The sequence below is a fragment of the Equus asinus genome, chromosome 23 (assembly GCF_041296235.1).
Source record: "Equus asinus isolate D_3611 breed Donkey chromosome 23, EquAss-T2T_v2, whole genome shotgun sequence".
NCBI classification, from domain to species: domain Eukaryota; kingdom Metazoa; phylum Chordata; class Mammalia; order Perissodactyla; family Equidae; genus Equus; species Equus asinus.
The window spans coordinates 38863773-38878238 of NC_091812.1; the positions used below are offsets into that span (position 1 = coordinate 38863773).

At 42.2% G+C, this 14466-nt stretch overlaps 1 protein-coding gene across 6 annotated transcripts in view; it reads right to left on the reverse strand.

Annotated features, from left to right (window-relative positions):
* Positions 1-13643, reverse strand: part of AK3 (adenylate kinase 3) — a 27545-nt gene extending 13902 nt beyond the window's left edge. For 4 of the 6 annotated variants that reach the window (XM_044756510.2, XM_044756511.2, XM_044756509.2 and 1 more), the window contains exons 1-4: positions 12537-12869; positions 4851-4970; positions 3276-3448; positions 2555-2673 (exon numbers count right to left, since the gene is read on the reverse strand). In XM_044756510.2, the coding sequence (XP_044612445.1) occupies positions 2555-2673; positions 3276-3448; positions 4851-4970; positions 12537-12687 (563 nt within the window). In that variant the 5' untranslated portion in view covers positions 12688-12869. Of the gene's footprint in view, positions 1-2554; positions 2674-3275; positions 3449-4850; positions 4971-12536; positions 12870-13431 lie in introns of those variants that run through there. The other 2 variants (XM_070495690.1, XM_070495689.1) reach the window with 2 other exon arrangements.
* Positions 13644-14466: the final 823 nt, after the last annotated feature.

The window sequence follows — 14466 nt, forward strand, 5'->3', positions numbered from 1 at the left end:
CTCTAAAGTTGTTGCAAATACCACCTGCAATTTTTGGTTAAGTCCAGTCCTAGTTTTATGTGTGGGAGCTTAGAAGGAAAAGTTTCAATTAATGGCAAGAGGCAGCAAAAGCCAGAAGCGTTAGAAAAACTAGGGTATCGCCTAAGATAGGGACCCGGGTCATACGCTTCATCTCTGCAGCGTTCCCCACCTTCCCTTCCCACATTAGTTCCCACATAACTAATCCCCAGAGCCACTGTGCTGCCAGAGCATTCAGTGATTACCTCTATTAATAGCCTTGCAGTGTTACCAGCCCAGCAACAATGCGTTCTCCCTTCTTCTGGTTACTTTTGAGTGAATAACAAACACTTTTCGGGAAACAACCTCTTCGCCAAACTCCATGAGGTTCAGGTGGGACTGTCCCCACTTCCCAGCTTCAAGGATGGACATGTGACCTAATCAGTGCCAACTCCAGGACTTCTGCTGGCAAAGAGGCTCTCTTTCCTGCTGGGGTAGCTGAACTGGTAGGAGGTAAGCTGGAATGATGAGGGCCTCGCACAGGGAGAGCCCACCTGAGATTGAAGCCAAGATAGGCAAATGGAGTAGAGACTGACCGAGGCCTAATACACTGTTTGAACACCTGGACCTAGCCATCTACCTTTGGACCTTTTAGTTACATGACCAATAAATTTCCCTTTTGCTTAACCTAGTGTGAATTAGGCTCCTGACTGATATAATCTTGTTGTATGATAAATATTATTTACCCAGCTCTCTGCCTCATCAACATATGGAAGGTGAGAGTTTCTTGGGGCTTGGCAGGGACTGGGTCTAATTATCTGTGTGTGGACTAAGAGCTTAGCACAGTGTAAATTGTGATTTACCAGAGTAAATCATAACAGCCAAGGGGCCGGCCCAGTGGCATAGTGCTTAAGTTCGCACTCTGCTTCGGCAGCCCACGAGTTGCAGGTTCAGATCCCAGCACAGACCTACCACCAGTAGTGAAGTCATGCTGTGTCAGCATCCCACATAAAACAGAGGAAGACTGGCACAGATGTTAGCTCAGTGACAATCTTCCTCAAGCAAAAGAGGAGTATTGGCAACAGATGTTAGTGCAGGGCCAATCTTCCTCACAAAAATAAAACAAAAAAAACCAAAAACAGCCAACACTCAGCGATTTAATAATGCCAAGGCTATTGTCAGTCTTTACATGGATTCTCAATCTTAATTCCTTTAACAACCCTATAAAGTAGGCACTATTTAATACTGCTTTGATTTTACACATGAAGAATTTGTGGCACAGAGGTTAAATACCTTGCCAAGGGCCACAGCGCTGGTAATCTGCAGAGGCAGCCTCATTACATAAATCACAAAATTATAATACCACCTATGTGGGAAGTGAATCACCAACTCCCTTGAAATTTTGCCCTCCAGAGACAACTGTTAAAACGGCTTGCAGACTATTGCCGTATATTTCACTGCACACTTACTCTGTTATAACAACAACAATAATAGCTAATAATTATTAGCTTACTATGTGTCAGACACAATTCTAAGAGTTACACATATTAATTCATCTTTCAACCCTCTATTCTCACTCCATTTTACAGAGGGAAAAACAGAAGTTAAGGCCAAGTTAATAAGTGGTGAACTAGGATTTGAACTCAGGCAGTTTGGCTCCAGAGTCTGTGCTCTAACCACAAGACTGTACTGCCTGAGGCTGAACCATTATTCAGTAAGTGAATAAATGAACGGAAAGGGGATGCAATCTGTCCTCTAAGGAGAGGGAAAGGCTGAGTTAGGAAACTGGATCATTTCTTAGCCTGAGTCAAAAATTAATTCAGCACAGTTCCTACATCTGTTGTGGAGCATGAATTCCCTCAAGAGCAGACAAAACTATGTTAGAATAGAAGCTTTAAAAGACCTAGCCAAATAAATGATGTGAGGATTATTTGCGATTTGAGAGTCTTCTTTGCTGTAGTGTCCTCCACTGTCACAGGCCGTGGGCATGATTAAGTTTGCCTCCCCAGGATTCATTCCAGCCCTCCCTCCACCAGACAGCAGAGTTTGGGTTAGACTAAACCACTCCAAGCTGCGGGTGTGGACCAATCAGTGTAATCCCCCCACCCCAATGCCTAGTTCAGGAATGGGCGGTAACCCAGGCCTCCAACAGGTAGAACAAGGCATTCCCTGACCACAGAGGCTGTTCAAGCTGATCCAATCTGCATGATGCGCAGGGCTTTTGTTCACTGGGGGAAAGGTGACCCTTCAGCCCTTCATGAAAGATGATGCCCCGGCTGTTCCTGGCCACTGTCTGCAACTATGCAGGAAGCCTGAGGACAAAGCCAACACAAAGCTGAGGACGACGGCAAAACTCCGATCAAACCTAAGGGCAACTGAAGGCCAACCTACCTTCTGGACTCCTCTGTTACACAAGCTAATACATTTCCTTTACTGTTTAAACCAATTTGAACTGGATCTTCTGGTATTTTAGCATTTCGGCAGCAAAGCATGAATAAGCAAAAACTGACTTAGTGCTTCACAAGGCAAGAGAAGTTCTACAAAGTGACAGACTCACTGGTAGTAATCCAGGACCGGCTTTGTTTGCGCCTCGTAGGCCTTCAGCCTCTTGACAACTGTCTCTGGTTTGTCATCCTCCCGCTGAACGAGAGGCTCTCCAGTCACATCATCAACACCCTAAACAGGAGTTAAAAGAGACTGGTATCAAAGATCACATTTTTGAAAGATATTTTTATAAGCAGTTCCATGATTTTTAAAGACATTTTTTCCCAAGCACCAAACATAAAAATGTGCTTTTAAATAAACGGAATCAAATTCAAACCCAGATCACCACATGACAGCACCATGAGACCCTAGGGTCATCTCTACAGTATCAGTCACCTTCTCCTTAAAGATTTTCTTAGCAGCCTCAAAATAATTTCACATATATACAAAAAGATTCAGCTATATACCTGGGATCTCAACCGCAAGCCCTAAACAAACCAAGGTGTTGCTAATCCCTATTGCCCCAGCTCCCAACACACTCCCTGGCACACAGCAGGGAATCAAGAAATGCTTCTGAAGGAGTAACAAACCCCTGCTGCTCCCGGGGACACCTTTACTACCAAGCTGAGCGGACTGGACCAGTCAACTACACCAAGGAATCTAAGAACATGCCCTCCGGAGTTTTGGACCAGTGGAGGATTTCCAAGGTCTTAGAACTTATATCTGCGGACTCAAGAGGACCCAAAACAGTCTGCTACCTGGAAGGCTGTGTGAGCAACACCACAACTACTCACCAGTGTTTTGGGAGGGTTGAATTCCATGTTGTAGACTCGGCCGCTGGCTGGATGAATCCAGCGGGCAGTGAGGCGGTGCTGAATGACTTCAAAGGGCACATTCAGATTAATCACTGTATCTATCTGATACGCTTTATCCAGGGCTTCTGCCTGTGGAAGTGTCCTTGGAAAACCTTTACAAATTAAAAAAAGGAACAAAGGAAGAAAGGGAGGGACGAGGGAAGAAGGAAGAGAATTAGGTAATTTAAGCAATGTGAACAAAAGCAGTAACGCCAGGCAGGCTGATCACAGCTGTAGGGCAACCGTGATAGTTAATTTTATGTGTCAACTTGACCAGACCATGGGGTACCCAAATATTTGGACAAATATTATTTTGGGTTTGTCTGTGAGGGTGTTTTTGGACGAGATTCGCGTTTAAATCAGTAGACTGAGTAGAGCAGATTGTTCTCCCTAATGTGGGTGGGCCTCATCTAATCCATTGAAGGCCTGCACAGAACAAAAGAGCTGCCGCTCCCTGCCAAATAAAGGGGGATTCCTCCTGCCCAACTGGCTTTGTCTTCAGCCTCAAACTGAAACATCTGCTCTTCCTGGGTCTCGAGCCTATTGGCCTTCAGATTGGAACTACACCACCCATCAATTCTCCAAATCTCCCGTTTGTCAACTCGCCCTGAAGATCTTGGGACGCGTTGGCCTCCATAATCATGTGAGCCAATTCCTTACAATAAATACCTCTTTCTCTCTCTCTAGAAAGTAAAAATCAACTTATCTGGGGCGGGCCCCGTGGCCGAGTGGTTAAGTTCGCGCACTCGGCTTCGGTGGCCCAGGGTTTCACCAGTTCGAATCATGGGCACGGACATGGCACTGCTCACCAAGCCATGCTGAGGTGGCATCCCACATGCCACAACTAGAAGGACCACAACTAAAAGTACACAACTATGTACCAGGGGGCTTTGGGAGAAAAAGGAAAAATAAAATCTTAAAAAAAAAAAATCAGGGCTGGCCCCGGTGGCCGAGTGGTTAAGTTCACACGCTCCACTGCAGGCAGCCCAGTGTTTCGTTGGTTCAAATCCTGGGCACGGACATGGTACTGCTCATCAAACCACGCTGACGCAGCATCCCACATGCAACAACTAGAAGGACCCACAACGAAGAATATACAACTATGTACCTGGGGGCTTTGGGGAGAAAAAGGAAAAAATAAAATCTTTAAAAAAAAAAATCAACTTATCCTCAAGGATTCTGTCACACTTCTAGTTGGGGAAAGTTTATAGCTGATTGTAAGTTACTCTCCAGTCTTCCTTCTTTTGTGGTGATTCTTCCTCATCATAAAATATTCTCAAAGGAAGGGGAAGGAACTAAAGTCACATCTGAAGTGAGCTTAGAAAATGTGGCAGTCCACTTCCCTCTTTCCATTCAGATAAAGAAGCAGGCCCAGAGAGGATGACTGGCCCAAGGCCTCAGGGTGGTGACTGGCAGCCCACCATCCATGATGTCTGTCTGTACCCATGAAATGCTCATTCTCCTGCCTGCACTCATCATTTGGGGCAGCTGAAATGCTCACAACACTTCACTTACCATCCAACAGCCAGCTATGTTGGGTGAGATTTTTCAGCTCATGAAGGGCCAGCCGAGTCATGACATCATCTGGGATGAGCTTCCCTTGGTCAATGAAAGTCTTGGCTAACACACCAATTTCTACAGCAGAGGGAGGGGAAAAAAGCAAATCAGCAAGTATGTTTGTTCTATCCCATTCCGGGCCCCTAGGAAACTGGTCGCCTAAAGAAGACCTGGATAAGTACCTTCGTATGAAAATGTGCATCATCAACTTTTATGATAAAAACACAGGTTACAAAATAATCTGTGCTTATCTCAAATTCTCCATTACGTAAAAATAAATTTAAATGTATAGACAGAAAAAATAATAGAAAGCTACAGACCAATACGTTAACAGTAGTCATCTCTGTATGACAGAATTATAAGTGACTTTTGAAATGTATTTGCACTTTTCTGTATTTTCTATCAGAAAAAAAATAAAGAATAACTGAAATTATTTTCTTTTAAATAATAATTTGAGGGGCCATCCTCATGGCCGACGAGTTGAGTTTGTGCGCTCCGCTTCCACAGCCCAGGGTTTCGCTGGTTTGGATCCTGGGCAGGGACCTAGCACCGCTCATCAGGCCATGCTGAGGCGGCGTCCCACCTAGCACAACCAGAAGGACCTACAACTACAATATACAACTGTGAACTGGGGGTGCTTTGGGGAGAAGAAGAAAAAAAAAAGATTGGCAACAGATGTTAGCTCAGGGCCATCTTCAAAAAAACAAAATAAGAAGAATTTGAAATAGTCATTATTTTTAATTGCCTCAGTTTAAATGCCTTCTATCATGTAACTAGAGATTTTTCTAAACCTCTAAATAGATGCTGCTGTCACAATTCAACTTTTGACCAGTTAGCACTGTGATCATATCATATTTTTATTAATAAAACATGTCATTCTTTTGCAACAGTATTTTAATTTTCTCATCATCTCTTACCAAATTTATTTATATACATTCAGAATTGTAATACCACTGTAATCTGTGTATCCATAGTTTTGTGTTCTTTTTTCACTTAGCATTATTTTGTAAATACTTTTCAGTGGTTTTATATAGTCATTTTTTGTAACTATGTAACATTCTACCAATATACATCCATGTTTGATATATAAAAATACACTCTATCAGAGCAGTACTGTTAGACACTTAAATTATTTAAATTAGTCTTAGTTTTTCCCTACCACTGCTGCTTTTATATATCTTAACACCTTTTCTCTTGTCTGTCTTTTTTTTGTCTTCTCAATTATTTCTGATGGATAAATTCCCAGGAGTCAGATTAAAGGTTCAAAGTGTATGACTATTTTCATAATTCTTAGTATGAATTGCCATACTGACTTCAGAACAGATTCTAAATTGTCAAATTCATGAAACTTTAAGATTTTAACACATTCACTGCATGGAAATTGGCTGCCATTGGACAGGTGTACTGCCGGGCTTTACAAACTGCATCTGAGAGAGGCCCTGGGTTCTGAGTGCTAACATTAAAACACCCTATCGGAAAGGCCCACAAACTCAGTAGATGTGTGCACCTCTCTGTCGTCAGGCTTTTGACCACTGCTTGGGGAAGCAGAGCTCAACCTCGGCAACAGTGTTTGGGAAAAACGTAAAAACTTGCAATTCTCCAGGACTGAGTCCCTAAAACTCCTCTCAGCTCTCTCTTCAGGCCACGCCCTCTTCTAAACCATCAACTAATGGTAACAAATCGATTGAGATGATGGGATTAACTGATAAAGTACTTAATTTCAGCCTATAAGAACAGCTTTAAGAAACAATGATCTGCTCTTGCCACTTCTGTTCAACATTATGCAAGAGATTGTAGCCAGGGGAGTTAGTCCAGAAAAAGAAATAAAAGGCATCCAGAAAGGAAGAAGTAAAACTATCTCTATTTGCAGATAACATGATCCTGCATATAGAAAGTTCTGAGTAATCCACTAAAAACTATCAGAACTAATAAATGAGTTCAGCAAAGTTGCAGGGTACAAGATCAATACACAAAAATCAACAATGAACAATCTGAAAATAAAATTAAGAAAACAATTCCATTTACAATCGTATCAAAAAGAACAAAAAACTTAGCAATATACTTTAGAAAGTGCAAAACTGGTAATCTGTAAACTACAACATTATTGAAAAAATAAAGAAGACCTAACTAAATGGAAGACATCTCATATTCATGGATTAGAACATTTAATATTAAAATGGCAACACTCCCTGAAAATGATCTACAGATTCAATGTAACCCTATCAAAATTCCAGCTGGTGTCTTTGCAGAAATTGACAAACTGATGGTAGAATCCATATGGAAATGCAAGGGACCCAGATTAGCCAAAACAATCTTGAAAAAGAAGAACAAAGTTGGAGGGACACACATTTAGAATTTCAAAACAGCAATCAAGACACTGTGGTACTGGCATAAGGATAGACGTATACGGGGCCTGCCCTGTGGCCGAGTGGTTAAGTCTGCGCACTCCACTTTGGCGGCCCCGGGTTTCACCAGTTCGAATCCTGGGCACGGACATGGCACCACTCATCAGGCCATGCTGAAGCAGCATCCGTATGCCACAACTAGAAGGACCCACAACTAAAAATACACAACTATATACCAGGGGGCTTTGGGGAGAAAAAGGAAAAATAAAATATTTTAAAAGAAAAGGATAGACATATAGATTAAGGGAACAGAATTGAGAGTCCAGAAATAATCCCTCACATTTACAGTCAACTGATTCTCGACAAGGACGCCGAGACAATTCAACGGGGGAAAAATAGTCTTTTCAACAAATGGTGCTGGGGTAACTGAATATCCATATACCAAAGAATAAAGTTGGACCTCTACCTCACACTGTATGTAAAAATTAACTCAATATGTATCACACACCTAGATGTAAGAGCTAAAACTACAAAACTCTTAAAATAAAACATAGGTGTAAATCCCTATGACTTTGCATTAGGCAATGGTTTCTTAGATCTGAAACCCAAAGCCGAAGCAACAAAGGGAAAAATAGACAAACTAGACTTCATTAAAATTAAAAACCTTTATGCTTCAAAGAACACATAATGAAGGTGAAAACACAATCCACTGAATGGGAGAACATTTTTGTAAATCATGTATCTGATAAGGAACTTGTATCTAGAATATCCAAAGAATTCTTACAACTCAACAATCAAAAGACAACCCATTTTTTTAGAAAATGGTCAAAGGATCTGAATATAAAAAAGCAGATATACAAATGGCTAATAAGCACATGAAAAGATGTTCCACACCATTAGATATCTGGGAAATACAAATAGAAACCACAATAAGATACCACTTCACACTCAACTAGGATGGCTATAATCAAAAAGACAGAGAATAACAAGTATCGGCAAGAATGTTGAGAAATTGAAACTCTCATATAGTGCTCGTAGGATTATATACGGTATAACCAATTTGGAAAACAGTGTGCCAGTTTTTCAAGAGGTTAAACTGAGTTACCATAGGACTGAGCAATTCCACTCCTAGGTATATACCCAAGAGAAATAAAAACATGTCCACACAAAAACTTACACATGAATGTTCACAGCAACATTATTCACAATAGCCAAAAAGGAGAAACAACCCAAATGTCCATCAAGTGATGAATGGGTAAATAAAATGTGGTATATCCATACAAAATTATATTATTCAGCCTTAAAAAGAAATGAAGTACTGACACATGTTGCAAAGTGTATGAACTTGAAAACATCATGCTAAGTAAAAGAAGCCAGACACAAAAGACCACATATTGGATCATTCCATTTACATGAAATATCCAGAATAGGCAAATTTATAGATAGAGAAGGAAGATTAGTGGTTGCCTAGGGCTGGGAGCACTGAGGAAAAATGGGGAGTGACTGCTAGTGGAAATAGTGTTTCTTTTGGCGGTGATAAAAATGTTCTAAAACTGATTGTGGTGACAGCTGCACAACTCTTGAATGTACTAAAATCCATTGAATTGTAAACCTTAATTGAGTAAATTATATGGTATGTGAATTACATCTCAATAAAGCTGGTGGAAAAAAAAATGGGCAACCCGTATGGAAAGTAATATTGTTAAAGGTACAGAACAGTATGTACAGTTTGCTACCACTTACGTAAAAAAGAAAAAAAAAAAACAGAGGGAAGAAGAGGTAAACATTTGGTTGTGTATACATGAAATATCTCTGGAAGGATCTTTTCACTAACTGTCCTTTTATATTGTTTGGAATTCCAAATCATGTAAATGTCTTGCCTATTACAAATTGAATTTTTTACCATTACAAAAATAATCTGCTCTACTGTCAATATCATTCTAGTTAGCCCTATTTATGCTGCACGGGTGTACATAATTAAAGTTTTGTTGGATAGACAGAATCTTGGGAGCTGACTGAGGCTTTGAAGAGTTCAATCCCCCAAACTCATAGAGAACAAATGAGATCAAAAGGGTTAGGCATGTAGTTCAGGGTTATGTGTTTAAGAAGCACTGAGCTGCAGGGTAGTTTCTCAAACTTTGGGCAATCATATGGAAACCTTACAGTTTCTGCCATAGCTGAACTATTATTTACTATATACTTTTCTTTAAAGCGACTCAGCTTTCTAAATAAACTATAATGTTTATGAAATTAAAGGTTTGGTATGCTAGTTAGTGTTTTCTAAATACACTTTAAAATAGATTAAAAAATTCTCTACCTAAAATTATCTCATGAACTTCAACTTGGGAAATACTGTATAATAAAAGGCAAATTTAATTGGCACACAAGGACACCTGAGTTTTCAGCCTTCTCTCCTAGTTTCCTCATCTTTAAATGAAAGGGGTGGACTAATGGCTAAGGGTCAGACTCAAGTTTCCTGCCTCCAGGGTCCAGTGATGGTCTTCAAGGAATCCAGGTTTGCAACTGTCAACAGGTAGCTTTGTGTTTCCAGTGTCCTTATCATATCTGCTGAGATGATTTTAAACTTTAGCTATAAAATACAGCCATGGGTTATAAAACATGGCACACTCATGAAACGGTGGTTGGACAGTAAACTGGCACCATCCTTCTACAGCACTATTTGATGGTATCACTATTTATAGAAATTCTACACGAGGGAGTTTATTTGAAGGAAATAAGCAGAGATGCTGCCAAATGTTCATGTATAAGGATAGTCATAATGGTATTGATTATAGCAAAAAATGGTTAACATAAATGTTCAATTAATAGGAAGACATTCAAATTAATAATTGTGCAATTGATGAAATTAAATATCATTTTAAAACTGCTTACACTATATGAGGGAAAAAAGGTATCTAAGCCATCATTTAGAATATAAGAATTTTGCAAATACATACAGAGAAAAAAAGGATATAAGAGAAAGCACTAAAGGGTCAATTATAATTGTCTCTGTGTAGCGGAAGTATACAGGATTTTAATTCCTTTTTTTATATTCTCATGACATGTTTTTCTTCCTTTTTAATAAACATAGTTTACTTTTAGTATAAAAAAATATTAAGCAGTATTTTTTTAAGATTTTTTATTTTTCCTTTCTCTTCCCAAAGGCTCCCGGTACATAGTTGTATATTCTTAGTTGTGGGTCCTTCTAGTTGTAGCATGTGGGATGCCGCCTCAACATGGCTTGATGAGTGGTACCATGTCTGCGTCTAGGATCCCAACCAGCCAAACCCTGGGCCTCCGATGCGGAGCACTCGAACTTAACCACTCGGCCACAGGGCCGGCCCCAAGCCGTATTTTTTAAATAAAAGATTACACCCTTATTTTGGCTCTGCTCCTGTGGGAAATATCCAATCCGTTCACAAATACTTATTGAGAATATATACATAGTCCTGAGATACAGAACATCTGTAATAACAATCTCAAGACACCTCCCTAAACTCCGTTTTCTGTTTTCCTTGCTAAAGAATTGCCCACAAAGACTCCAGATTGAGCAAGGCCTGAGGCAAGTTGAACTTCTTTCCCAGCAATCCCCTCTTCCCTCCCTCCCTCTAGGCTCTTTTCATTTTGTGGAGCCAGAAACAGGGCAGCAGGCATGTCACGAGATGTTAAGCATAAACAAAGAGTTCCATTCCTTAATTTAAAAAAAACTTCACTTGTCTTTAAATTTAATTTTTAAAAATGTTCTGTTTCCCAAAATTAACATATCCTTAACTCTTCACTCAAGGTGTTCTATAACCACACAGTTGTGCCTCACTGCTCAGTTATTTTTCAGAGAATCCCTTTAGGATTCTTCACTCCCTTCCACTTTGGATAACCTTACCCCAGCTGGGTGCTGGGTAAAAACAGTCCTGGAGACTGTTTTCATTACCTAACTACTTCAATATGTTGCAAAGAACACTCAGCAAGTGAGCCAAACAATTAACCTTTTGAAGAAGTTTAATTAACTACAAAATAGTCATATGACTTTTTTAAAGATCAATGTTAGAAGAGAAAAATAAAAGTAGTAATTCACCAGACTAGGTGCTGAACAGAACTCCAAGAAACAAACTGAAAACACGGGGGTGATTCTTTTATTCATTAAATGTCAAGTATTTTGAAACAAACAAACAAAACAATCCCATGTAGAAATAACCTCTATGTCCACCAATTGGGGATCGGCTAAAAAAAAATCATAGTAGATTCAGCAGATAGATGCCTATACAAACATTAAAAAAGTGAAATGGATTTCTATGTTATCATGTGGAAAGATATCCCAGATATAAAGTGAGAACACACTGATGCAGCATACATAGTATGATTGCATATTGCTTAATATAAGGGATATACATATATGTGCTTGTGCATAAATACATATTTCTAAACGGAAACACATGGCACTGTTACCCTCTGAAAAATGTAAGGCTTTTTTACTTTTCATTTTATGTACTTCCGTTCTGTTTCCAATCTTTATTTACCTTGTGCAGGAATTACTTCTCTAATTTCTTAAAAGGAGTTTCAAAATGAGTTGTTTTGTAAAACAAAGGTCAACACTTTTGAGAAAATGAAACTCGCCTTGTTGACTTTTTGAAAACAGCTTTCTTAAGATATAATTTACATAACATAAAATCCACCCATTGTAAAGTGTACAGTTTGTTGACTGGATTTTGTGCTGAGTTATAAGAATTTATTTGGCAAAAGAAAACAATCTTCCAAATGACCACGCCCCAGAATAGCTTTCGGGTCTAAGAAACCTCTGGGGATATCAAAGAGCTAAGCCAACTTTGTGACTGCAACGAGGGTAAATAATATTCGACCTTCAGATATGGGGGAAAGGTCAGAACCAGAAAATCCAATAGAGTTTAAAAAAAAAAAAAAAGTAAAGAGCGAGCGAGCACACAGTTCTCCAGGCTCAAGGGCACGTGGAGAATAAGCCGGAGCGCGATGGACCCTCAGGGGCACCTGCGACTGGGGCCGGACATGCCTCTCAAGAGCCAAGTGGTGTCCTTTAATCTTTGAACTTCCAACTTCTCCTAACTTCCTAGTTATTTCCCCCAATAACCCGCCTGAAGCTGTCCACCAGGCCAGAGGTTTCGGGGAACAGTAGCTCAGTAACCCGGGGTCTCTCCCCGGGCGGCGAAGACAGATGCTGCGCCCGACTCCCGGGACCCGCATCCGGGGACCGGCATCCGCCGCCCCGGCCTCTCCGCCCGCATTCCTGCCCGGGGATACAGCGCCCGGCCACCCCTCCGCGTGCTCCCACCTGTGCCCCGAAGCATGTTGTCTCGGAGCAGGTCCCCGCTCGAGAGGTGCTTCAGCTCGAAGTGTTGGGTGATGCGCGACGACACGGTGCCCTTGCCCGAGCCCGGCGCCCCCATGATCACTGCGCGCAGTAGGCGCGCGGACGCCCCCATGGCCGCAGGGAGAGGCCAGGACCGCGCGGGCAGAGGGCCTCGGGCCTGGCTGCGCGCTCCCCCGCTCCCCCACCCGGAGCCGGCCGGTCTGCAGCGCTGCGAACAGACGGCGGCCGCGGCGCCCGGGCGCTCCCGGAAGTGAGGCGACGGTCACCGGGGCCGCCCCGCCCGCGCCCGCCCCCGCCCCCGCCCCCGCCCCTCGGCCGCCAGGGCGCCCCCTCCCCCGTGCCCGGCCCTGCCAGGCCCGCGCAAGCCGCGCCCCCTTGGCGACTCCGGAGCCCTTCCGCCCTTCCTCCCCATCCGCCTGTTCCCCCCTGCTCCGTACGGCTGCACCCCCCCCCGCACCCCTCTGCTTTCCTCCACCGGGGCCCCCCTCGGCGACCCCGCGCCCTATCAGTCCCGGCCGGATAGACTGCGCCCCTCCGTGCCCCTCCCAACCCTTGCGCCCTTCTTGCCACCACCTGTGCCCCACCGCTCTCCTGGGTCACCAGACGCTCCCCTCCTGCTCCTCCCAGCCCGCATTTGCCTCCCCTCCCTTCCGCCTTCCCCTCCTGGGCTGCAGAGCGACCTCTCCTCCTCCTCCCTTGCTTTCACGCTGTTTTTTAAGGCATGTTTATCTGTGTAGAATGACTGGGGGTGACAATGAGCCGAAAGGGCCTTCTTCCTCATTTCACCGGAGAGGAAACCCCGTTGAAATCAAGTGAGGTGCTCTAACTCACACATCTGTTGAGGGGTGTCTCTTACCTCCCGGGATCACGCTTTCAGATTCAAAAGTTCTTTTTGCTCAGCAGAGCCTAAAAGTACTGACTGCTCCTCGGGCTCCGTTCTTTCCCTTCGGCAATGCATTGATTCCATAGATCTCTACTGTGTGCCGCATACTGTTCCAAGGGACATCTGAATGCTGCGGTGAATAAGACAAAATTTCTGCTCCTTGGAGTTTAAAGTCTAGTGAGAGGGGCAGATCATAACAAGGGAACGAATAAATGAGCAAGATAATTTTAGATACTAATGTGAGCAAAATAAAATAGAACGTGCACAGGTGTGGAAGGACGCTGTCTGGGATTAGGTGGTCAGTCAAGCTTTGATGAAATGGCATTTCCTCAATACTGAATGAGAAGATGGAAGGAGAAGGACACAGGCAAGGTGGAAAGGCCCTAAAACTGAGTGCTTGGCATGTTCCAGGAATAGAAACACAAGACAAACATTTAGTACCTATTTCCTCTGTGAAACGGTCATGAAAGATTAGTATAGAGTTGTTAAAGTAATGTGTGTAAAGTATAATGCCAGCTATAGGATAAGTGCTCAATGAAGATTATCCATTATTAGTATAATTTCTTTGTGCTAGGACACTATGCTAAGGCTGAAAGAAGGCTCTGTGAAAATAAACACAGTGCCATCCTCCTCAGAAGTTGCCAAATGAGTGGCCCAAAACGGCTTTCGTTTTCAAAGATAGAAATTATTACAGAGAGGGATGGTAAGGGAGGGCTTGCTCCATGGTGAATCTAAACTGGGTGAATGGATTTAATAGGTAGACAGTGCTGTACTTACAAAGAAATTTAATAGCTCATACATATTCATTACTAAGAAAGGAAGAATGAAAACAAATAAACATTCCATTCATGTAGTTAGAAAAAGGATGTCAGAATAACACAAGGAAAGCAAGGAGGGGATTCAATAAAGAAAAAGAACATAAATGAACGGATCAGAAAACCTAAGAAACAGAAGTCACAAAACAATGAAAAGATCTGGACAAGCACAAATTACGAAACACTGGAAAAC